Genomic DNA, 27,030 nt, shown 5'->3' on the forward strand with positions numbered 1-27,030 from the left:
CCCACTCAGGCCTGTCATCTGTTAACGGAAATATAGGGGCCATCTACATTACTGCTAGTACAAAGGCTCTGGAAAAGCGAAATACCTCCTCACCCTCCAAAGGAAATTCAGCAACTTCTATGCTCCCAAATCCAAATGATCCCCTCCCTTCTGAGCCCCACAGTGTACTTAAACCACAAATAGTGTCCACATGTTTGGCATTTTGAAGTGATGAGAGCCCGCCTAACTTACAAGTGCATGTCTCCAGAAGCATGGACTGGACATAACATACTGATGGCTGTACTGAACTTGTCACTAAAACGTACTGGTCACTACAATGGCAGTTTGCAATTTTCACTCCGCAACATTCATTGCTGCTTGTTTCTGGAAAATACCCATGGAGTCAAAATCGACAATACACCTGTAGATAAATTCTTAAGGAGGTATAATTTCCAAAATGGGGTCACTTGAGGGGGGATTCTGCTCTTCCAGCAACTGGGTTTTTTTAAAATGGATTTTGCAAAATGTTATAGGAAAATCTGTGCTCCAGGAGGCAAATAGCGTTCCGTTCCTCCCGAATCTCTCTGTATGGCTATGCAGTACTGTACAGACACATATTGGGTATTGCCAAACTCAGCAGAATATGAGGGCCAAATTATGGTGCCATGTTACTAAGAGGCTGTGAACCATATGGACCATATGCTCTGCATTCCCTGTGTGAACACTGCCACATACGGATTATTTTTTTGCACTGGTGTGCCACACGGCCAATCCCTGATTGTAGGCTGGCTGTTTCATTAGGTATTATTGCACCTGTGCAGTTGCCATTTCACTTGGGTCCACTGCACCCTGTTAGTGCATTTGTATTGAGGCCTGTTTATACAAGTAAGCATCTCTGTCTGTTTTGTTTTTTTCTCAAATATTGGAGGTTCTTTCCTCTTTCTGTGGTTTTCATGTTAGAGTAGGACTGGCAAGAGTAAGGAACTTTGACGTTAGTTTGCCAGCTTACGTATTATGGCCATAATATTAACCAATACCTTACATATATTGATATGCTTTAGTGCACTTTTTATCTTTTCAGGGTGAAGTTGGGCCCAAATGGTTCTGTAAACTGTGGCCTCTGTTCACACAGGATGCATTAAAGTTAGCACTGGGCAGCCCACCTATATGGTGTTACTAAGAGGCTGTGAACCATATGCTCTGCATTCCCTGTGTGAACACTGCCACATACGGATTATTTTTTTGCACTGGTGTGCCACACGGCCAATCCCTGATTGTAGGCTGGCTGTTTCATTAGAATCATAGAATTGTAGAGTTGGAAGGGACCTCCTGGGCCATCTGGTCCAACCCCCTGCTCAAAGCAGGATTCGCTAAATCATCCCAGTCAGATGTCTGTCCAGCCTCTGTTTGAAGACTTCCATTGAAGGTATTATTGCACCTGTGCAGTTGCCATTTTACTTGCGTCCGCTGCACCGTTAGTGCATTTGTATTGAGGCCTGTTTATACAAGTCAGCATCTCTCCCTTTTTTGTTTTTTTTTTCTCAAATATTGGAGGTTCTTTCCTCTTTCTGTGGTTTTTATGGCTATGTAGTACTGTACAGACACATATTGGGTATTGCTAAACTCAGCAGAATATGAGGGCCAAATTATGGTGCCATTTTTACCCACTTCTTGTGTGAAAATGTAAAATCTGGGGCTAAAACTAAGTTTTGCTGGTAAAAATGTATTTTTTCCTTCACTGCCCAATGATTTAAAATTCTTAATATGATCACTGCATCCCTTGATGAATTTATTGACAGGTATAGTTAGCAAAATAGGGTTACTTATGGAGTTTTCTGCTATTTTGACACCTCTTGGGCTCTCCCAGTGGGTCATGGCACTCGCAAACCATAACAGTAAAATCTACATTATAGTTTGGCGCTCCTTGCCTTCAGAGCTTTGCACTGTGCCAGAAAAATATTTCCCGATTACATGTAGGGTATTAGCGCACTCAGGAAAAAATGGACCTCAAATTGTTGTTAAAAAAAATTCCTATTAGCCCTTAGAAATATTAAAAAGTGGGGCTTAAACAACATTTTAATGGTAAAAATTTAATTTATTCTTTCTTCACCGCTCAATGGTATAAAATTCTGTGAGGCACAAGTGGTGTCAATATGACCACTGCACCCCTACATGAATTCATTGGGGAGTTTAGTTTGTAAAACGAGTTCACATATTGGGGGGGGGGTTCTGTTGTTCTGGCACCATCAAAACATTCCAGCAAAATCTTAACTCCAAAATGGCGCCTCTTCCCTTCTTAGCTTTGCACTATGCCTCAAAAGTAGTATTCCCCCACATATGGGGTATCGACGTACTCAGGAGAAATTGCACAACAAATTGTGTGGTGCAATTTCTCTTTTTACCCTACTGAAAATACAAAATTTGGAGACAAAATAAAATTTTTGTGGGGAAAATGTGATTTTTTTTATTTTCACAGCTCAATGTTATAAACTTCTGTGAAGCACCTGAGGGTTCAAGATGCTCACCACACAACTTATTATATTCCTAGAGCGGTCTAGTTTCCAAAATGGGGTCACGTGTGGGGCACTGTGGGCCATTGTTTAGGCACATCAGGGGCTCTTCAAACGGGATAAAATGTCTGCTAATTATTTCAGGAAATTTTACATACTTATGGGGAAAATGTAATTTTTTTATTTTCATGGCTCAATGTTAGAAAGCTGATGGTTCAATGTCCTCACCACACATCTAGATCTGATCGCTGAGGGGTCAAGTTTCCAAAATGGTGCCACTTGTGGTGAATTTTTACTGTTTAGGCATATCAGGGGTTCTCAAAATGCTACATGGCATCTGCCAATCGTTCCAGCAAATTTTGCATTCAAGAAGTCAAATGGCACACCTTCCCTTCCGAGCTCTGCCGTGAGCAAAAACGGTGGTTTTATTTCTCATATGGGGTATCGGCATGTTGAGAAGAAATTGCACAACAAATTTTGGACTCCATTTTTTCCTGTTACCCTTGTCAAAATAAAAAAAATTGCATCTGAAATAATTATTTGTGAAAAAAAGTTAAATGTTCATTTTTTTTCCAGATTCCAAAAATTCCTGTGAAGCACCTGAAGGGTTAATAAACTTCTTGAATGTGGTTTTGAGCACCTTGAGGGGTGCAGCTTTTAGAATGGTGTCACTTTTGGGGATTTTCTATCATATAGACCCCTCAAAGTCACTTCACATGTGAGGTGATCCCTAAAAAGATGGTTTTATCAATTTTGCTGTAAAAAGTAGAAATCGCTGGTCAACTTTTAACCCTTATAACTTCATAAAAAAATTGTTTTAAAAATTGTGCTGATGTAAAGTATATGTGTGGGAAATGTTATTTACTAACTATTTCGCGTGACACATCTCTCTGATTGAAGGGCATATGAATTCAAAATGTGAAAATTACAAAGTTTTCCAAAATTTCGTCAACTTTCCATTTTATTCATAGATAAACGCATGTTATATAAAGAAAATTTTATGAGTATCATGAAGTACAATATATTAAGGAAAAAGAAGTCTTAAAATTAGTGGGATAACTTGAAGCGTTCCAGAGTTATTACCTTATAAATTGACACTGGTAAGAATTGTAAAAATTGGCCTGGTCATTAACATGCAAACAACCTTAGTGGGTAAAGGGTTTGAAATAGAACAACAAACAGGCTCTCTATGCATGTGTTGTGACTGTCACACAGCCGCAACACATGCAGCTGCGGCGCCAAACAGCTGATTATCTCGAACTCCAGGTATCCAGGTTACCGATGCAGCTATTTGGGAAGTGCTATAGCTATTCAGATAAGCTCTTATCCAAATCTATTTGATCATCCTTGTAATGATGCTAAACAGAAATCAAAATCCACAATAGATTTTCTCAGAAGGTGCAAGCTGAAGGTTTTACAATTTAGAACAGTCCACTGATCTGAACATCATTGAAAATCTGTGGCTAGACCTCAAAATAGCAGCGCATGCAGGAATGTCACAGAACTGGAACAATTTTCCATGGAACAATGTATGAAAATCCCTCAAAGAAGAATTGAAAGACAAAACCAATATATTGGCCTAGATTGATGGCACTTCCATCAAACAGTTAAACCTATACACAAAAAGGAAGCCTATCTGCCAAGTACAGTTGTGGCCAAAACTATTGTCACCCCTGCAATTCTGTCAGTTAATACTCAGTTTCTTCCTGAAAATGATTGCAAACACAAATTCTTTGGTATTATTATCTTCATTTAATTTGTCTTAAATGAAAAAACACAAAAGAGAATGAAGCAAAAAGCAAAACATTGATCATTTCACACAAAACTCCAAAAATGGGCCAGACAAAAGAATTGGCACCCTCAGCCTAATACTTGGTTGCACAACCTTATGCCAAAATAACTGCGACCAACCGCGTCCGGTAACCATCAATGAGTTTCTTAGAATGCTCTGCTGGAATTTTAGACCATTCTTCTTTGGCAAACTGCACCAGGTCTCTGATATTTGAAGGGTGCCTTCTCCAAACTGCCATTTTTAGATCTCTCCACAGGTGTTCTATGGGATTCAGGTCTGGACTCATTGCTGGCCACCTTAGAAGTCTCCAGTGCCTTCTCACAAACCATTCTCTAGTGTTTTGGGTCATTGTCCTGCTGGAAGACCCATGACCTCTGAGGGAGACCCAGCTTTCTCACACTGGGCCCTACATTATGCTGCAAAATTTGTTGGTAGTCTTCAGACTTAATAATGACATGCACACGGTCAAGCAGTCCAGTGCCAGAGGCAGCAAAGCAACCCCAAAACATCAGGGAACCTCCGCCATGTTTGACTGTAGGGACCGTGTTCTTTTCTTTGAATGCCTCTTTTTTTCTCCTGTAAACTCTATGTTGATGCCTTTGCCCAAAAAGCTCTACTTTTGTCTCATCTGACCAGAGAACATACTTCCAAAACGTTTTAGGCTTTTTCAGGTAAGTTTTGGCAAAATCCAGCCTGGCTTTTTAATGTCTTGGGGTAAGAAGTGGGGTCTTCCTGGGTCTCCTACCATACAGTCCCTTTTCATTCAGATGCCGACGGATAGCACGGGTTGACACTGTTGTACCCTCGGACAGCAGGGCAGCTTGAACTTGTTTGGATGTTAGTCGAGGTTCATTATCCAACATCCGCACAATCTTGCATTGAAATCTCTTGTCAATTTTTCTTTTCCGTCCACATCTAGGGAGGTTAGCCACAGTGCCATGGGCTTTAAACTTCTTGATGACACTGCGCACGGTAGATACGGGAACATTCAGGTCTTTGAAGATGGACTTGTAGCCTTGAGATTGCTCATGCTTCCTCACAATTTGGTTTCTCAAGTCCTCAGACAGTTCTTTGGTCTTCTTTCTTTTCTCCATGCTCAATGTGGTACACACAAGGACACAGGACAGAGGTTGAGTCAACTTTAATCCATGTCAACTGGCTGCAAGTGTGATTTAGTTATTGCCAACACCTGTTAGGTGCCACAGGTAAGTTACAGGTGCTGTTAATTACACAAATTAGAGAAGCATCACATGATTTTTTGAACAGTGCCAATACTTTAGTCCACCCTCTTTTTTATGTTTGGTGTTGAATTATATCCAATTTGGCTTTACGACAATTCTTTTTGTTTTTTTTCATTTAAGACAAATTAATTGAAGATAATAATACCAAAGAATTTGTGTTTGCAATCATTTTCAGGAAGAAACTGAGTATTATCTGACAGAATTGCAGGGGTGTCAATACTTTTGCCCACAACTGTACTAATGTTCCCTACTAACATCCATTTTATTAGCTTAAAAGTGGTTGTCCCCCACTATGACATGCTGGATAATCCAGTGTCTGCAAACAGTTGCTGGAATTTGTCACATACGCCCATCAGATTGGTTGCAGCATTCAAGTGACGTAATGTCATGCAAGCCTCTGCAAATACAGCATCAGCATTGCTGAAATGCCGCCAGTCCAGGAAGAGAGCATATGGTTTTTGTATTTTTACATGGGCCTCTGATTCATTTAACAAGAAATTATCCAAATTATCCTTTTGGAGGACCCAAATTGTCTTTCAGATGGATAGTGTTTGTCCATACAAAATAAGGCAATTGCTTTGCACAAAGAAGTAAAGAATATGAAAGTGCAGATTAGAATACAGGACGATTTTCCCTCCTCCTCACTGGTTTCACTTTCCATAGATATAGATAACTGTGTGTGTCTGGGGGAGGAGCAGCTCTCTGCACTGAGGCTGCTGGAGGGGGAGGATTTGTTACTGTGTGATGAGGGCTGCTTCATGTGGACGGGGAGGGCCTGTAGCTATGGAGGGTGAGGTTGTTGCTATAGAGGGCAGGTTTGGAGTAGAGTAGGGGGTTACAACTAGTTCTCATTTCAATGCCATAACACCCCCCCCAGACGTTCTGTTCAGAATATCTAGAAAACCGTGCAACTAGTGACAGAAAGTAAATTACTTATTGTCATAATTCTGCAGCCCAGATATGTACTGAGATTATGTGAAAAACCCGGACAACCCCTTTAAATATATATTCTTGCAAGAGAGTATCTCTCTGTTGAAAGAGAAGTATATATTCCTTAAGTGTTTGTTTCTTTCAAACTTCATACTTGCGCCCTTGACAACTCAAGGTGAAATCTATCACAATTCGGAGAACCAACACTGTCATTTTTCAAAATGGTTTTAAAACTACAGAAAGTGTTTAATCCAGAGATTTTCTAATTTCAAGGTAGACTTATGGGCATATGTGTGTATGCTGAACACTCAATAGGCTTAGCAAGTCTCCAGATAGCATGCACTTCAGACGCTCCTTAATCCATCCTCAAGCAATGCATGAATTATTTCTTATGTATGAAATGGGCTATTAAATGGTTATATTATTGTGACACTGGCTCCGCTAGCACTGTTATGGAGATCACACTTGTTATTTTTTAACACTTAAAGGAACACTGAAAAATATTTCATCTTTATATATAACAGCACTCAAACATGTATTTGTTATTCATTTCTATTTGACATGATGCAATGTGTAGAAAAAGAAACAGGATTTTATGATCTTTTATGAAAAAATACAAACTCAGTTCCTTTTATAATATCATAGAACGTTTTTATCATTAATAAATCATAAATATTTTTTGGGCCCCAATAGCAAAATTAGTTGTAACTAATGTAAATTAGAAACAAAAAATTAATAACAGCAAGTCTATTGCTATTATTATTATTATTATTATTATTATTAATTAAATTTGCACAGGCCAAGCTAGTTGTTATTATTATTATTATTATTATTATTAATAATAATAATAATAATAATAATAATAGTAACAACAATAATAGCATTAGGCTATTTTCTGTCTCTAATTTATTTATTGTTGTTACCAAAACCTAAAGAAGTTTTCATAAAAATAGGTACAATTAATATTGAATCTACAACTTATTGGAACAAGACGAATATTTAGCTCTCCATTTTCCCTATTTATCAAGATCAGTAATTTTGTTGCCAGTCCTAATAAGGAGGCATGTTGGAGAAGATGTTCCTGATTCATTGTAGCCCCATTGCAGCAGCAAAGTTCAGGAATACACCGAGGACTTGCGTTTCACCTCTTCTGTCTAGGCGACTGCTGCCCACAGCAAACTTGCATGCAGCACAACGCTGAGTTTGAGCATTACTGATTGTGAACACTCATTACAGAAGAGCTTTTCAATGAAAAAAGGTAACAAAGTACCTACAGCTTTTCACATGTAGGCCGGAGTCACACTAGCGATTAAATCGGACGAATGCAATGCGATAAAAAATCAGTGCTGCTGAATTAATGGTGCTGTACAAGTGAGTGCCTCCTAATAAATCAGATGCATCTTTGTCCGTCATGCTTTTTATGAAGACTGGCTTAAAGAACAAGGTTTAATAAATGGTCCCCTCTAATACTTATCTTGTCTTCATTCTATACCTCATTGACATGACATGAAACTGCTGGGAAAAGATGTAGAGTATTGAAATTGTGGCCTTCTCCAAAGATAAACTATTGTTTTTTGTGTTTCTTATTACATAATTTTGTTAATGCCGCTCATAGAGATATATAGTTATAACTTTTTTAAAGGGGATATCACTAGTGATGAGCGAGTAAATTCGTTGCTCGGGTTTTTCCGAGCATGCTGGTGTGATCTCCGAGTATGTTGGCGTGCTCAGAGATTTCGTTTTCATCGTCTCAGCTGCATGATTTGCGACTTGCAGACAGGCTGAATACATGTGGGAATTCCCTAACAAACAGGCATTCCACACATGTATTCAAGCTGTCTAGCAGTCGCAAATCATGCAGCTGCGGCGACGAAAACTAAATCTCCGAGCACGCCAAGATACTCGGAGGACACCCGAGCATGCTCGGAAAACCCGAGCAACGAATATACTCGCTCATCACTAGATATCACCTTTCACAAAAATGTAGTTCCTGTCCCAAGTTATTATAAAATAATTCCTAAAGTCTCTGATGCTGCTGGTGTCCAGTATTAGATGTAGTGCTAACATCACTTTGATAAGCCAATTTGTAAATTTTCAAGGGGTAACGTCTCCGATTGCGGAGAGTGACCTATCGAGCCAATTTGCTAAATTTTCAAGCAATGACCATGTTGTACTTAATTAATCAGTATAATTTAATTATTACATGTATTAGTTTTTATGGCTGTAGACAATAAATATTACCGTATATACTCGTGTGTGTATAAGCCGAGTTTTTCAGCACTTTTTTTGTGCTGAAAAGGCCTCCTCAGCTTATACACGAGTCATGGTCCCAGAAAGCTGGCGGGGGAGGGAAGCAGCAGGTCACAGAGGCCACCGGCTTCCAACACACCATACTCACCTGCCTGCATGCCCTCGGTGGCACTGCATCTTGTTCTGGCTGCCGAAGCCTGCAGCTCTTCCTGCCGAACGATCACGTGACACCACTCATTAAGGTAATGAATATGCACGACTCTTCATTCCCATAGGCGTGGAGTGCATATTCATTACCTTAATGAGCGGTGTCTAGTGATTGCTCGGCAGGAAGAGCTCCAGGCTCCGGCAGCCAGAACAAGGTGCAGAGCCACCAAGGGCGCGCAGGCAGGTAAAAAGGATGGTTTACCAGTTATAGGGCGTGCTGGTTTTGCTGTACAATTGTTTCTCCAAGGATCATTGTGTATACAGCAACCTCTCTGCTTACTTATCAGGCACCAGGAAGACCTGGATGAGCTCTGGCGTTTCCATGTGGCGTCTCTGATACTTGCCTAGCCTTCATCCTGAGCCACCTGATTCATGAATACAATGCCAGTCCAGTAGCGAAGACTGGCACCAATGTATAATGAAGCGCTGCAGTTTCCCGAGGGCTGTTTAACTCTTCAGCTACTGCACAGGTCTCTGCTGGTGTCAGAGGGTGGTCTCACGGGCCCCCTGACTATTGTGCTCAGTGTTATAATTGTGTCCCCTATATGTTGGGGTCTCCCTGCTGGCAGAGGATGAATGACCTGTGTGCAGTGAGCTGGGGCCCCTAAGGCGGTAGGTGGGCTGCAGAGTATTCTGCAGAATAGTGGGAGCCCCTCTTTGTCTCCCCTCACACACCACTCACAGAACATCTCATCCTCTCCATGGACTGACTCTTGCATATGCTCCACAGTCAGGGCTGCAGTGTAAAGCATGGAGACTAAGGAGCACACTGGGCCTCTGGTGATGGGGATCTTAATGAGCACATACAGCTGAGCTGGTCACTTACCACACCTGCTCCTTTATGAAGCGCTGCTGCAGTGTAAAGCAGGAGGGAAGGAAAACAGGAATTGGAATCAGTTATAAGACAGGAAGTGAAACGTACATGAAATTGGGCCGCAACAGACAGTGCAACAAAGCTAGAGGGCAGGTCCTGGCCTATGAATGGCTGATAACAGGGACCAATAGCTGCAGGAATGTATAATGTGTACAGTAAAGAATGTTCTAAATATTCACTGTCATTACCAAGCATAATAATCCATGTTATATGGCCGGAACGAGAAGCAGTGCCACCAAGGACGCGCATGCAGGTAAATAGTAGGATATTTTTTCCTTTCTTTAACAGGAACCATGCATACAAGGACAGGAGATAAGGAGCCTGGCATACAATGACAGGGACGGGGGAGCCACACATACCAGGACAGGGATGAGGGGACAATGCAGACCCGGCTTATACTCGAGTCAATAAGCTTACCCAGTTTTTTGTGGCAAAATTAGGGGCCTCAGCTTATACTTGAGTATATACGGCAGTTCTTGTTAATATAATAATTATATACAGTTTATAATTATTGTTAATACTACTAATAATAATATAAGGAAAATATAATTAAATCAATATTCAGTTATGGATCTTCTGTACAATGTGATGCTTTTCTTCTCCTATGAAATGTACTGTATGTTGCATGCTTTATTTTCCATCTCTGTATGTTTTTATATCTTGTCTTTTTGCCTGTAAAACATACTTTTAACCACAGAATCAATTGACTGACTAGTCTTTTTCCATTATAAATGTGTACACTTGTTTGTGTCCTTCATTACAGTGGTGCCTCTGATGAGCCCACTGCGAATTCTCAGACGATGGAGCTTTACTTCACTTCCAATTAAGCAAATTTAGGTTTTATTAGTCATACCACTGTTTCAAAAGACTTCATGTCTGGGAAGGAGCCTGAAATAATCAGTCCCTTTCCATCCATACAATCCCAGGGAACACACACTAATAAGAAGTGATTTACTTTCCTGCCTCTGAGAGTTAAATACCAGGAGCAGATGCACAAATCTGCCAGTGAAACTGATAACAGCATGATGCTGCATGGCCTTCAAATGCAATGAAATAATGGAAAGAAGCAAAAGTAATGTTACACTAATGATTTATCATTTTCTTCCTAAGCAATATGGACACGTTTAGGTCTCCAGAGAACCAAGAAATACTGTTTAAAGGGACAATCAATAACTATTAATAACTCATTGTCGTCAGGCTAAAATTAAAGGTAATATTTTCAGCAAATTGCAAAAATCCAACACTATGAATATCATACCGAATATCTAGGGATGTTTTTCTTACTTGCAATTTTTTTGTTGGAATTATTCATTACAGCAAAATAAAATCAACGTATGCTATAATGATATATCTAAAGCCCCCTTCACACATAGCGAGATCGCTAAAGTGTCACCGATTTTGTGACGTAACAGCGATATTGCTAGCGATCTCGCTACATGTGACACGTACCTGCGACCCGCCCCCCGCTGGATATCACTGATCCCGCGAGATCGTCCTGGTCCATTTCTCATCGCTGGCTTCCTGCTGGCGCCGACGAGCGACCATGGACGCGGGCGGAAGACGTCATCAGAGCTGCGTGTGACAGGTAAGTAACGACCGCCGACCGCTGCTGCATCGCTGGTGAGATCTGCCTGTTTGGCAGCTCACTAGCGACCACTTAGCGATCCTGACCGGGTCGTATCGTTGTCGGGATCGCTGGTGCATCACTAAATGTAACAGGACCTTTAGGCTCCAATCACCCTTCGGCACTTCATGTATGAGTTCTATTTATTTCCTTTGCTGATTGACCCATTATATTATTGTGATTGGAGCATATAAAATATATAGATTCACTTGCATATATACTTACAGCTAATATATGCATTATAATCAATTGCTTAAAATGGCCGCTGCAGACCAGACAACATCTTGGGACTTTCCAGAGCTGAAGGGGAACTCAAGATGTCTCAACTTTGGCCTGATTACAGATTCATCTGATTTGCGAATTAAACTCTCCTGTTCATGTGAATGGGTCAGCAAAATGATTAGCACATGCCTGCCGTCTGAGTTACATCCATGTGCTGTCTATTTTTCGTTGATTAACACTAGGAGAAACTTGAAAAATTTCCATCAGATTTTTTTCTAACAAGCGAAAAGTAGAGTATACCCGGATGGTAAAAATGGAAACATGGACCAAAACTGGATAAAAATCGGTCTCAAAACGCTGATTAAAATTTGACCTGATTTTTTTTTCACACCAGGAAAAAACTGAATCACAGATTTCATATCATAGTTGTATATCTCAGGTATTGTATCATTGGTATGTACAGTATCATAGGTACAACTAATCAGTGTCATATTAAAAGAGCGTATCATTGGTATCATGTCATACATGTCAAAGGATAGCATAATATCACATATTTCACAGCAAAGGTGTTTGTCATAAATGTTATTGTATACTCCTTATCCATACCTCTTAGCTACATGTATCCCAAGATAAATGGTGAGGGGTGACCAGTTTTGAGAAAAAAATGATTTCCTAATGCTCTCTCAGAAGATAGTTATGCTATATTGTCTACTTTTTGACATACAGTGGTCATGATTTATGTTGCATCCTGTCAAGGGATTTGATGGTATTTGTTTTACTCACTTATATAGCACTATTAATTCCAAAGTGCTTTACATAAATCATCATCACTGTTCCCTATGGGGCTTATAATCTAAATTCCCTATCAGTATATCTTTGGAGTGTGGGAAGAAATCAACGCAAACATACAAACTCCTTGCAGATGTTGCCCTTGGTCAGATTTGAACCCAAGACCCCAGTATTCTTGACCTCGGCTCCAATTATGTATTAGACCCCCAGGGATCAGTAATTCAGCTCTCAACCCTTAAAAAACCAGTTTCACCAGTTCAGGACCAGGCTATTGATCACCATTCTTGAGCAAGCACATTTTTGTGTACTTTCATACATGCAGTTTAAAGAGCTGTAGAAAAATGTTCATTGTGATATTTAAATAATGTTTGTATTTTTTTCTTGTAATTCATGGAAATAATATTTATACTATTTTCTTACTGCTTTTTGGTGTGAAAATAATGGCAATACGAGTCTATTTTTCATTTTATGACTTAAAAGGACAACTAAAGCATATTTTTAAATTTGATCCCTCTTCTGTAACAATTAGTTTTATATGGCAATTTATATATATTTAGATATATAAGGGGTGCTAACTGCTTTCAAGTTATGGTGCTCTGAAGAAAAAGGCCAAGTAATAATGCAAAAACTTTGGCGCTCATAAGATAGGTTTATTCACTACTCGTTAAACAAAAATGAGGCAAATTACCACCACATAACAAAACATGTGAAAAAAAGACCCTGGGATAAATAGATATTTTCTTGCAATGTTTCGGCGTTAGTTGCCTTTTTCAAGCAAAAGCTGTGAGGAAAAGGGTCATGTCGTGTAACACTAGATGCTCTATGGGACCTGTGGAGTATGAAGTATATGGGCACAGAAATGCACTCCAGGTGCCTGTGGGACTTAAGGCATCAGGGCTGATGCAGGCCTTCCAGGTGTCGGCATGTTTTATATATCAGACACTTTTTTATGTGTGCGGGGCTTCTACAATGATTTAGATTGGCAATGACTTATTTTTTTACTTGTTTTTTAATTATTGTTATTTATTTTTATTTATTTCACATATTGTGATTCCCATGAAAGAACTTTGGAGGACATTTCATTATTTAAATCCTTTTTTTAATTTGATTTCCCCTGTACTTGGAGCTGATATATAAGCCTCGGTTACAGAGGTAATGCAGTATCCTGACTGCATTGCAGAGAAGTCTGATTCTCTAAGGAACCAGCAGCTCCTGTTTCCTCCCTACACCCAGCCCATATGATTGCTTGGTCAGGAGGATGAAGTACTGTTAGCGCTACCTATATGCGTTGTACAAAGCACTTGATCAGTACTGTTTACACAGCAACTGGAAAGGCAGAGTTGGTGAAAAAAATCCTTGCATTGTCTTTGGAGAGCCCACCTGCTCTCTGCTCTACTATGCAGTGATATTTTAGAGCATTACTGCACTGGCGTAGAAAAAGGGCTGCCTGGACTTTTAAAGCCTATGAGTGGTCTGCAAGTAGTTAATATAAACTTTTTCAGTAAACACTTGGATATATGACATATGTCATTTTGTTTTGATGATCACTATGTTTTCTTATTTTAAATATGCTTGTAACATCAAGTAAACAGCACAGAATATGTGCCAAGAATCCACTATAAAAACATTTCTACGCTATATATGTACATTCCGATAATGTATTTTCCCTAAATCTAGCGAATGAACAGAACAAACTAGTCTATACTGGTGGCAGTTACAAAACATTGACAAAAAATCTATTGCCCTCAAAGACGTGCATTTTAGAGGATATAAAATGTATGAATTACCAGCAAAAGCCAACAATAAATAATCATTGTTAAAAATGCTGTAAGTAAAAGCCATCAAAGATGTTCATAGCTTACCAAAACAATGACAGCTGGCAAAGGAGTATGCTTGTGTACATGAATCATAGAAAGGATCTCTGGAAGGTGACCTTCTCGAGAGGCAACGTAGAACATCCTAATTAAAAAGATACAAATATTACAAATAACATTACAGTAGTTAAGCCATTTTATGTTTTTACATGTACATTTAAATAATTTAATTATGCTTCCAATATTTAATTTGTAGATGACATAGGTCTAAATGATTGCTTATGTGAAGCAACTGCTAATTATCGTTTGGCTCCTTCTTAGGCCGGGGTCACACTGCGTTTAGGCAGTCCTTTAGACAGACTGCATTACACTGCGGCATAACGCGGTGTAACGCAGTGCGTTAACGCTGCCATTGCCCTCCATTGTCTGGGGCATCGCGACGCAAGCCATAAATCCGCATGCGTTCACGATGTGCCGTCATTCAGCGATGGAGCCTCGGACGCGGGCTGCAGCGTCTGAGGCTCCATCACCGCTAGCACAGATGAATCATCTGCGCTAGCGGGTATAGCATAACCAACGCTATGCGTTGAACAGGCTAGTTAAACGTAATGTGAACCTAGCCTTATCCTGAGATCTTATCGGATTTCACAATACAAACTGAATACACCTTAAATAGATCTCTTAGACCTCATGAGACTGTTGCATGTCCTTTGAAAATCCATGACAGAATGGATATAAAATTCTAATAGGCAAATTAATATTTTATGGTGAATTCAGTCTAAAGAGTGAGACGGTTCATGAGTCCTGGTATATTCACTTTTTGCCAAGCCACTCAGCCTGACAGCCACTTATACCATACAGTAAATTACATAAAAAATAAAACAAAAACATTTATTGACCTGCTGTTGACTTGTTCAGTTAGCTTCCCAAAAACTGCAGTAAGTCGTGTCTCACATTTATCCTGCACTATTTTCTCTGAGCGCTAGCCGGGGTTTCACTGTAAGGGTCCCGTTACATTTAGCGATGCACCAGAGATCCCGACAACGATACAACCCGGTCAGGATTGCTGGTGCATCGCTAAATGGTCGCTAGTAAGATGCCAAACAGGCAGATCTCAGCAGCGATGCAGCGACGCAGCAGCAGTCGTTACTTACCTGTCATACGCAGCGATGATGAAGTCCTCCGCCCACGTCCACACGTCACTGGTCGGCGCCAGCAGGAAGCCGCCGCCGAGAAACGGCCCAGTACGTTCTCGCGCGATCAGCGATAGCCAGCGGGGGAGCTGGTCAGAGGCAAGTGTCACATGTAGCGATATTGCTAGCAATATCGTTGCTGCTTCACAAAATCGGTGACGCTTTAGCAATATTGCTAGCGATATCGCTATGTGTGAAGCCCCCTTTAGACTCTGAAATACGTAACTCAGACAAAACCTCCAGAGGAAGACTCGCTATAATGAGGCAACTGGAGAAACAGCGGATGACATCTGGCCAATAATCTGGCTGTGTCCATCTTTTTGAGCATATATAAAAGAGCTGTCAGCCACAGTATGGTACACCCCTGAAAAGGACACCACTGAACAGAGGCCAGACGAACTCCAGAGTAACTCTGCTGTCTCATTATAGTGAATAGGACCCCTCAGGAGTTTCATCTGAATTACGTCACTTGGAGATTTAGATGGAAATCCCATTGGAAAAGCTCACCCTAGAGCACCGGATACATGTTATCCCAAACGTTATGTAAAATGTTCACAATTAAAGCTTCAACTCAATCCTCAAAAAAAAAAAAGTCCCCATTCAGGTCCATCATCTGTTATCGGAAATATAGGGGGCTTCCACTTTACTGGTAGTAAATAAACTCTGGAAAAGCGCTATAGCTCCTTACCCTCCAAAAGAAATCCAGTAAATTCTGCTCTACCCAAATTAAAATGTCCACCTTCCTTCTAAGCCACACAGTGCACCTAAACCACATTTAGCATCCACATGTTTGGCACTTCTGTAGCGATTAGAGCCCATTTAATTTACGGCTGTGTGTCTCCAGAAGCACCATCTGAGCATAATGTATGTGCACTGCAATGCACTGGGAACTAAAATACACTGACCACTATACTGGTAGATTTGCAATATCACTTGGTGCCATCCACTGCTGCTTGTTTCTGGATAACACCCATGGACTCAAAACCATTACTATACCTGTAGATAAATTTCTAGATGGGTATAATTTCCAAAATGGTGTAACATGAGAGGGGATTCTGCCTTTCTGGCAGATAAGTGCTCTGCATACATAGTCTGCAAGCTATTCTGTGATAATTTGTTCTCCAAGAATCAAATAGTGCTCTGTCTCTCCCGAGTCTCACTGTATGGCTAAGCAATATTGTGCAGCCACATGTGGTGTATTGCCACATTCAGCATGTGACAAATTTTTGTGCCTTTTTTATCCATTTCTCCATGTGAAAATGTATAATTTGGGGATAAACAAAATTATTGTAGTAAAAATGTAATTATTTTTTCTTCACTGCCCTATGGTATAAAGTTCTGAGAGACACGTGTCAATATGATCAAAGTATCCTTAGATGATTAACTTAATTGATGTTTTTTTGTCAAATTGGGTCACTTCTGGGGTGTTCTGCTATTCTAGCACCTTAAAGGGAAGGTGCCGCAATTTTATATAATTTGCAAAAAAATAGTAAGTAACAAAACATGTTGTTTCAGCAAATGTTGTACTAACTAGGATTTATGGTTTGTTTGTAATAATGTTTTAATGTAGCCACTGGGTGCTGCCATCTTGATTTGCAGATCTGTGGAGGACTCATACAGTCTGCAAATATGGCCGTCCATGCACATAGAAGACTGCGGTCGGCTCCCGACCCCACATTGCAGCCTCATTAGCAGAGAACTGGGCACGCCCCTGTGGGCTGCACCATTCACTGCTGTAGGTGTGGCTGGGCGCCATTTTACTGTAGCCCAGTGCTATCTGCTGAGCTCCACTTAGCCTCTATCACAGGACCACTTGTGGCATAACAGGTCCTGTGTTGTGAGGAGAGGCTGTAGATATGGAGAAGGTGGTCAGCAGAGGAGAGAAGCGCTCACTGGAGCTGGAGGATGGAGAGTGGTGAGTGCGGGTGACTTTCCTCTATGCTCCTCTGTCCTGCTTACTCCAGGCTCGGCCCTGTGCTTCCTGCTCTGTCTCCGCCTCCTCACTCACAGCCCCAGTGATCTCCGGTAATCTGACACCTTCCCTTTTATGACAGCTTTTATGGCTGTCTGTGGACAGTGACATATACAGCCCATAGTCTAGTGTATGGGGGGGCTGGAAGTTTCACCAGTGTGGGCATATCTCTAATACTGTCTTGTGTGATACTGCCTGCTGAGCTGTGTATCTAATCCTCTCCTGTGTGATCCTGACTGCTGAGCCGTGTATCTAATCCTTTCCTGTGTGATCCTGACTGCTGAGCCGTGTATCTAATCCTCTCCTGTGTGATACTGTCTGCTGAGCCGTGTATCTAATCCTATCCTGTGTCATACTGACTGCTGAGCCGTGTATCTAATCCTATCCTGTGTGATACTGCCTGCTGAGCTGTGTATCTAATCCTCTCCTGTGTGATCCTGACTGCTGAGCCGTGTATCTAATCCTTTCCTGTGTGATCCTGACTGCTGAGCCGTGTATCTAATCCTCTCCTGTGTGATACTGTCTGCTGAGCTGTGTATCTAATCCTATCCTGTCTGATACTGACTGCTGAGCCGTGTATCTAATCCTATCCTGTGTGATACTGCCTGCTGAGCTGTGTATCTAATCCTCTCCTGTGTGATCCTGACTGCTGAGCCGTGTATCTAATCCTTTCCTGTGTGATCCTGACTGCTGAGCCGTGCATCTAATCCTCTCCTGTGTAATACTGACTGCTGAGCCGTGTATCTAATCCTCTCTTGTGTGATGCTGTCTGCTGAGCCGTGTTTCTAATCCTATCCCGTGTGATACTGCTCTCCTGAAATACTCTGTGCTGCTGTCACCCTGCTGGTTTTATGTGTGATCTACATGGTGGTATGAACTATATGGCGGTATTATGTGAGAACACTATGGCAGTATTATCTGCTAAAAGGGGACCCATACTAGGGTGGTTCTGGCTGAGCCCCTGCACACGGGTTCAGGGGTAATAGGTGCAGCCAGGGGAGGGCTGGTGGGCAGCTGAAAAGAGGGGTCTCATTTTTATCATTACTGTATGGCTACATTTCCCCCATCCTGCTTCCCAGCGTCACCCCGGACTGCGCCTGTCGCCTCGCTTTCACACATCGCCAGGACAGGATCTGAGGAGGGGAATGGGGTCTTTGCCTGCAAAGTCTGGATCAGGCTGATTGATGGCCGTTCTGATCCAGAGTTTACATGCAAAGACAGTCAGTAACTTTGCAGGCCCCATCAAAATGGCTGCTCACTGTGTTCCTAGATGTCATAGGTTTTTGTGCCAGATTTCAGTAGCTGCTCCCCCTAGTGTCAACAAGTGGAAATGCCAAACTTTTTAAAATTATTTTTCATATTTTGCAAAATTAAAAACAAATGATAATATTCTTTAAGAAAATGTAAACATTAATTCTTTATATTTTTTCAATTGCTGAAAAAAATTTTTTTGGATGGCACCTTCCCTTTAAGGACTCTTCAATTGGTTAGCTACCTGCAAACCATATCAACAAAATGTACTCTATTATATGGTACTCTCTCTCGTCTGAGCATTCCACTGTGCTTGAAAACGTTTCACAATTAAATGTAGGGTATTTTTGCACTCATGAGAAATTGCACAACAAACTGTGAGGTCCATGCTATTAGCCCTTAAAAAAAATTATATGCTTTGAGCTAAATTAATATTTTACTGGTAAAACATAATTATTTTTGCCTGACCACCCAAAGGTATATAATTCTGTAAGGAATATGTGGTGTAAACATGCTCACTGTGCCTCTAGATTAATTCATCGGGGGTGTAGTTTGAAAAAAGGAATCACATATTGAGAGATTCTACTGTTCTGGCACCCTAGGGATCTGCTAATGTGACATGGCACCCTAAAGCCATTCCAGCAAAATTTGAACTCCAATATGGTGCTTTGGCCCTTCTGAGTTTTCCACTGTGCCTCAAAAGTAGTTTTTTGACAAAATATTGGGTATTGACGCATTCAGGAGAAATTGTGCAACAAACTATATTGTTCATTTTCTTCTATTATCCCATTTGTTAATTGAAAATTTTTGGCCACATCAACATTTTAGTGGATTAAATGGTAAATTTCCATTTACCATTTCCATTTACACAATATAATATTATACGGGGCTAAAAATGCACACTTTACCCCTAGATCAATTCTATTAGATGGTTAGTTTGCAGGAAAAAATGCATTTTTTTCATTTTCACAACTCAATGTTATGAAAGTCTGTGAACCACCTGCAGGTTAAAGGTGTTCACCACACATCTACATAAATTTCATGAGCAGAGTAGTTTCCAAAATGGGGTCATTTGTGGGGGTTTCCACTGTTTAGGAACATTGAAGGTCTTCAAACATGACATGGTGTCCGCTCTAAATTCCAGCCAATTTTAAAATCCAAAGTCAAATGGTGCTCATTCCCATACGAACGCTGCCGTTCCCACAACCACTACTGTTCCACCACATATGGGATATTGGCATACTCAGGAGAAACTGTACAATTTATATGGTCGATTTTATCCTGCAACCCTTTTGTAAATGCAAAATTTGGGGTTAAATCAACATTTTGTGGGAAAGACAAAAATTTTCATTTTTTCCTTCCACATTCCTTTAATTCCTGTGAAGCACCTGAAGGGTTAATAGACTTCTTTAATGGGGCTTTAAGCACTAGTATGGGTGCAGTTTTTAAAATTGAGTTACTTTTGAATCTCAGAATCTCTGGGATTCATTGAATTGTTCCTGTTAGGAACGGCGGAACGCACTAAATAAAAATAATAAAATGCGTTTGCCGCTCGGGGTCCACCGTGCGGTAGGTGTTACAACCGGTGCTAAGTAATGGCAGACAAGCAATATGGTGATATAATGCGCACTGGTTCAGCTTCACCCGAAGTGCGCAGAGCGGGCTCTGTTCACACACAGAGGTGCCGCAACAAAAAGACAAAAAGGCTGAGCCTGTTAGAGTCACATGCCTCAGGTAAATGCACAGACGGTATAAGGTCACAGGAGCAGGATCTAAGACAGAGGGGCTGCGTTCGTCTAGACCTACCGTGTGTGCGGCGTCGCTACTGTGAACATCAAGAAGGGCTGCAACTGCAGCCCGGCGCAGGACACTGCCGCAGGATGACACAGCTACAAAGCAGGCGCTATGTTGGACGTTAGCGCAGAGGTACGGTGGCACAGTGGCCTAAGGCTTGCCACAGACTGGCGCAGACTACTGAACTAATTCCATAACAACATGCGTAATATCAGAGGGAAGGGGTTTCATAATAAGTCAGTCACCAGAATAATACATCCGTCACCATTCACACATAGCAGTATAGTCTGCGGTCTGCAGTATAGTATGGCGGAACGGCCATTGTTATGAGTTCATTTTCCCCTTCACCTTTGAGGTCTGATGAACTCCCTCTTCTGGTGAAGGAAGGTAGTGAGGCTGATTACCAAGCACCTGAGCTGGGAGAGGATGACTGGGCGACGGGGATCTCTGACTGGATATAAGGCAGCCGACGCCCTTCCTCCTTGCTGGTGATTTCTCTGTGGAATTCTAGGAGACCAGTCTGATTCCTGCTCCTCAAAAGCTAAGTTTTCTGCTTTGCCTTTTTGCATTTGTGTTTTGGTTTTAGTTTGCCTTGCTATTCTGGATTCCGCCATTCCCTGCTGGGGTGAGCTGAATTCCTTTTTTGTCGGTTGCTCTGTCTTCAGAAAATACCTGAGTACTGACACAGTCTTTTTCCCTGTCAGTCTGTTGGCTCTTATTTCCATAGGGTTTTTCACGGATTGCAGACAGCAACTTTCCCATCCTGTCTAGTTAGCTTGGGCCCCATCATTTGCTCAGTCTATCTTTCTATCTGTGTTAGTGTTGTTTTTTCTTCTTGCTTCACCGTCATTATTTGTTGGGGGCTGCCTATTGCTTTGGGGTCTGCTCTGGGGCAGTTTAGATTTCCCTTTCTGTCTTTAGGCTAGGCAGTTCTCCGTCTGTGATCGAGGGGTCTAGGGCATCGTAGGAACCCCCCATGGCTACTGCTAGTTGTTGTTGATAGGTTCAGGGGTCTGCAATCCGATAGCTGCCAACTTCTCTGGTTTTCTGGACTTAGCTAGCATTTTTGTTTTTGCCTCCTACGGTGACTCATTCATAACAGGCCATGTACGCTTTTTATAGCAGCCGGGACCTTCCGGAAGCTTCCAGATCTCTGAGATGGACCAATGAGATCTGGAGCAGGACCTGAGCACATGACTCCCGATCTCCAATGGGAAACCGTCTCATGAGCATGCTCAGTAGGAGTACAGAGGGACTTAGCCCCTGGAGAGATTAGCTGCAAGGCAATGTCCTCTGCGGTAGATAAAGGGCAAGAGACTGCAGAATGTAAGGGTCTGGATTCCTGCAGAGCAGACGCAGTAACGTGACTCCTAACATTACCCCCCTCCTATGGCCCCCTCCTCTCTGAGCCTTCCAATCCACCACCCTGTGCTCATCAGAGGCATAGGCCTCAGACTCGTCCGAAGGCAAGTTTGATGTCCCGGTAGGTGACATGGATAACCGGGACACGTGGAAGGTATCAGAGGCGGCAAGATCTCCAGGTTTAAGAAGGGACACGTGGGAGACAATGGGAGCGGCAAAACCGCCTGGAGCATAAGTTGAAGTGGGACGCCGCGGGGTGTCGGCGAAGGTCTCCACTCTCTGTTAAAGGATGCTTACCCAAGCACACGAGGCACATGCCTGAATATATTTCTTAATGTCCCGAGCCCTTTGCGGCCACCAATACAACCCTGCCAGGAGTTTTGTGGTCTGCATGTAGCCACAGTGACCACCCGCCCTGGACGTGTGTGCCCACTCGAGGACCTTCGGCCTCAGGTGATGGGGGACAAAGGTCTTGCCCGGCGACACAGAGTTTGGCCATTGCAGGGCCCCGTTATCCTGGTGAACAGAGTGCTGACAGTGGCAGCAGCAAGTGGTACTTCGTGTCAGACGTGCCGTGAGACACCTCCATGGGCTCTGGTAGTGAACACTCTGGCTCGGGTGGTTCCAGAGGTTCAAAGAGGTTGGGAGCCAGAGTAACCTTCTGTCTGGATTGAGCACGCTCCTGCCCGCGCTCCAAAAAATGGAGATCAATACGGGTGGCAATGGCAATCAGCTCCTCCAGACTTGCAGCAACCTCTCTGGTAGAAAGAGCATCCTTAACATGCTCAGCTAAACCTCTCCAAAACACAGGGATGAGGGCTTTGTCAGACCACTCCAGCTCGGAAGCCAGTGTCCGAAAACGAACGGCATACTGACTAACCGAGAGGGATCCCTGAGTCAAAGCCAGTAGCTCTAGAGAGGTGTCATGCGTGACCCATGGTCCCAGGAAGAACTGCTTAATAGCTGTTAAAAACTGAGCAGCCGTCCGAATCTCTGGGTCACCACGCTCCCATAGTGGCATAGCCCACTCCAACGCCTTGCCCGACAGAAGGGAAACAATAAACCCCACCTTGGCCCGCTCCGCAGGGAATCGCACAGCCAGTAACTCCAGCTGGATAGAGCACTGGCTGGTGAAACCCCTACAGGAGGCGCAATCGCCAGAAAATGTATCGGGAGGGGAGGCGGGTAACTGTTGGCATGTGGGAGGACGTGGTCATACGAGAAACCGCCTCTGCGATCGCCTGTACAGCAGCCTCCGAAGACTTCACCGCTGCGATAACACTCTCAAGAGTAGCCAGCCGGCCCTCTAGCTGGCAAATGCACTGAAGGAGTTGCTGCTGATCTGCCATCACTAGCCAGATCCTGGCGCGCTAGTATAATGTTAGGAACGGCGGAACGCACTAAATAAAAATAATAATAAAGTGCGTTCGCTGCTCGGGGTCCACCATGCAGTAGGTGTTACAACCCCTGCTGAGTAATGGCAGACGAGCAATATGGCGATATAATGCGCACTGGTTCAACTTCACCTGAAGTGCGCAGAGCGGGCTCTGTTCACACACAGAGGTGCCGCAACAAAAACATACAAAAAGGCTGAGCCTGTTAGAGTCACAGGCCTCAGGTAAATGCACACACGGTATAAGGTCACAGGAGCAGGAACTAAGACAGAGGGGCTGCGTCCGTCTAGACCTATCGTGTGTGCGGCGTCGCTACTGCGAACGCCCAGAAGGGCTGCAACTGCAGCGCGGCGCAGGACACTGCCGCTGGACGACACAGCTACAAGCAGGCGCTATGTTGAATGCTAGCACAGAGGTGCGGTGTGCACAGTGGCCTAAGGCTTGCCACAGACTGGCGCAGACTACTGAACTAATTCCCTAACTACATGCGTAATATCGGAGGGAAGGGGTTTCATAATAAGTCAGTCACCAGAATCATACATCCGTCACCATTCACACATAGCAATATAGTCTATACTAGCGCATGGCGGAACGGCCATGCCCGCTTTTTATAGCAGCCGGGACGTTCCGTAAGCTTCCAGATCTCCAAGATGGACCAATGAGATCTGGAGCAGGACCTGAGCACATGACTCCCGATTTCCAATGGGAAACAGTCTCATGAGCATGCTCAGTAGGAGGACAGAGGGACTTAGCTCCTGGAGAGATTAGCTGCATGGCAATCTCCTCTGCGGTAGATAAAGAGCAAGAGACTGCAAAATGTAAGGGTCTGGATTCCTGCAGAGCAGACGCAGGAACCTGACTCCTAACAGTTCCAGAGTTATTACCACATAAAGTGACACTGGTCAGAATTGTAAAATTTAGCCTGGCAAGGAAAGTGAAAATAGGTGTTCAAGTGGTTGTCTCTGTTTCTTAAATAGGTAAAAATGTAAAATTCTCTCAAAAACAAGTAAATTTGAAATTTATTTTGAATTAAAAAATCTTCTCATGATGAAGGGATTTTTAATTCATACAGGTTACCAGCCATCTCTTTAGTCTCTTAAGAGGTGGGCAATTTCATAGACAAGAAGCAGACTCCTGCAAGCTGTTCAGTATACAACTCGCAAGCCAGGCTCTGAAGTTGGCCAAATCACTAGATCTTGCCATTTCTAGGGTCATTGTGCTCCTCTGATGCTGAACATGGGAGATTGCATGGTTCAGACTAGAGGTGCAGCCATGTTGCTGGTCTGTACTATGAATCATCAAGAGTGTAGTGCACCTGGAAAGCAGGATACTGAGATGTTGAGGAGTGCTGCACTCCTGAAGAATAAAGATTACGCAATCAATTTAATTTAGTGCAATATTTTGTTCAAACCTATAGGTACAATTTGGAACATTTTAAGGCACAACTCTCACTAAACCCGGGTTCCATTTTGCAAATACTTTTCAAAAATGTCTAGTGAAGAGCTAAAGCAAGTAATGAGTCTAGCATATGGCATGCACACCAAGATTTTTAGGTAAATTTATCCATAAATCCATAACATTTAGGTTAGTAAAAATCCCCATTGTGAATAATACTAGTTAGCATTTCTAATATTTCTTACCTGGAAACAGCAAAAACTCCCCCATTCATTGAACCAAAGCAAGATAAAGCAACAAATATGGGAACTGCCAGAGAAATGTTTCCCAGGAGACGTTCTGCATAGGTCTGAAAAGAATTGCGGAAATTTTTAATTTTTTAAAATTTATTCTACTAGTGGACTCTTGACAAACTAGCTGTATGGTTTAGATTTGAGTTGAGCTCCAAGTCCTGTATACCTAGTACCTTCCTGAGTCCAACAGAAAGATCAATATGACTCTACTCAGTTAGGCCTATTTTGATTAGTCTACTCATATATTTGACCAATATCCTTATTGGCAGCACATGTCATAGAGCTGAAGTATTTGGGATTCATTTATTAAGTTGAGGTCAGCTTTACAGTAATTGCAATGGTGACCTAAATTAAGATAGATGAGACATTTGATGTTTTTATATGAAGCAAAAGGTATCCGGAAATGTTTTGTAAAGTAAAATAAACATTCAAATTCAATTATCTGTATCTAGTTTAACATTGTATAATTGTCTGGAGCCTTTGTAATCTGCCCTTTTCCCATGCAATGTGTGTAGTTGTGTGAAGGAGGTTATGGACCGGCCTCTGAAATATAATCACTATGTAATTTAGTTATACTATTTCTATGTTTCTATGTATAGCAGAGGGTTTTGTCATGATAAATAATTCTGTGTTTCTATTTAAAATGTAAAGGTCATGTTTTGCTAAGTGATACTTAGCAGCATTTTAGAATTGCTTCCTTTTTTCCCAGAAAAAAAATCTCGAAATGCATTACTATAGTGAAATTCACAGCTCATTGGCATGTCATATGGTATATGGAAGTGGTCCTCTAAAAGTGTGTTTATAACACCTAACTTGTGGCACTAATCAACATAGTCACTGTTTGCTGTTTCATAGTCATCTAATAACCTGTTTAGACAGAAAGACCACATTTACGAAAAGATTGGTAAGTAAGATGAGAAAGCTTGGGCTAGGGGAAATTGTGTGTAGATGGGTAGGTAGCTGGCTTAGTGATAGAAAACAAAGAGTGGTTATTAATGGTGCATACTCAGATTGAGCCAGGGTTACTAGTGGGGTACCACAGGATTCTGTATTGGGCCCCCTACTATTTAATATATTGATTAATGATCTAGTGGATGGCTTACACAGTAAAATATCAGTATTTGCAGATGATACAAAACTATGTAAGGTAGTTAACACAAAGGAGGACAGTTTGCAACTACAGACAGATTTGAGTAAATTGGAGAATTGGGCTGAAAAATGGCATATGAGGTTTAACTACTTACTAAATGGGAAATTGCTGGGAAAATCAAACATGGAAAAGACTTAGGCATCTTTGTCAATAAGAAGCTAAATTGGAGTGCCCAGTGTCAGGCAGCTGCCACCAAAGCAAATAGGGTCATGGGATGCATTAGAAGAGGTCTGGGGACACGAGATGAAAACATAATTCTCCCTCTGTACAAATCACTCGTCAGACCACACTTGGAGTATTGTGTGCCATTTTGGATGCCGGTGCTCAAGAAAGACATCACTGAACTTGAAAGGGTTCAAAGGCGGGCTACTAAAATGATAAATGAAGTTGGTTCACGACAATACCCAGAAAGGTTATCAAAATTAGGTCTATTTACTCTAGAAAAAAAGAAGACTTAGGGGAGACTTAATATATATGTACAAGTATATCAGAGGGCAATACAGAGATCTCTCCAATGAACTGTTTGTACCAAGGACTGTGACAAGAACAAGGGGGCATTCTCTTCGTTTGGAGGAAAGACAATTTTTGCACTAGCATAGAAGAGGGTTCTTCACGGTAAGAGCAGTGAGGCTCTGGAATTCTCTTCCTGAGGAAGTGGTGATGGCCAACTCACTGAATGAATTTAAGAAAGGAATGGATGCTTTTCTTGTGAGTAACAGTATAGAAGGTTATGAATAACAGAATATTATAGGTAGATGGTTGACCCAGCTTAGGGGAAGGAATTTTTTTTCCCTATGGAGAAAATTGGCTTTTACTCTGTGGGTTTTTTGCCTTCCCCAGGATCAACAATGCAGAACAGCTGCACTAAAAATAGGCTGAACTAGATGGACATAAGGTCTTCCTTCAGCCTTCAAAACTATGTTACTATGTTACTATGTGCCTAACAATCAGTAATAGATCATTCTGTGTGCACGGAATGGAACTGTTCTCGGCA

General features: G+C 42.0%; 1 protein-coding gene across 1 annotated transcript in view; it reads right to left on the reverse strand.

Moving 5' to 3' along the window:
• The window catches only part of SLC7A11 (solute carrier family 7 member 11), a 366,962-nt gene that overhangs the window by 67,747 nt on the left and 272,185 nt on the right, over positions 1-27,030 (reverse strand). Inside the window, exons 8-9 of the mRNA XM_073572101.1 lie at positions 24,839-24,942; positions 14,281-14,377 (exon numbers count right to left, since the gene is read on the reverse strand). Of these exons, the coding sequence (XP_073428202.1) occupies positions 14,281-14,377; positions 24,839-24,942 (201 nt within the window). The remainder of the gene's footprint in view (positions 1-14,280; positions 14,378-24,838; positions 24,943-27,030) is intronic.

Source organism: Dendrobates tinctorius, unplaced genomic scaffold, assembly GCF_039654945.1.
Source record: "Dendrobates tinctorius isolate UK_male_01 unplaced genomic scaffold, ASM3965494v1 ptg000030l, whole genome shotgun sequence".
In the NCBI taxonomy this organism is placed as follows: Eukaryota; Metazoa; Chordata; class Amphibia; order Anura; family Dendrobatidae; genus Dendrobates; species Dendrobates tinctorius.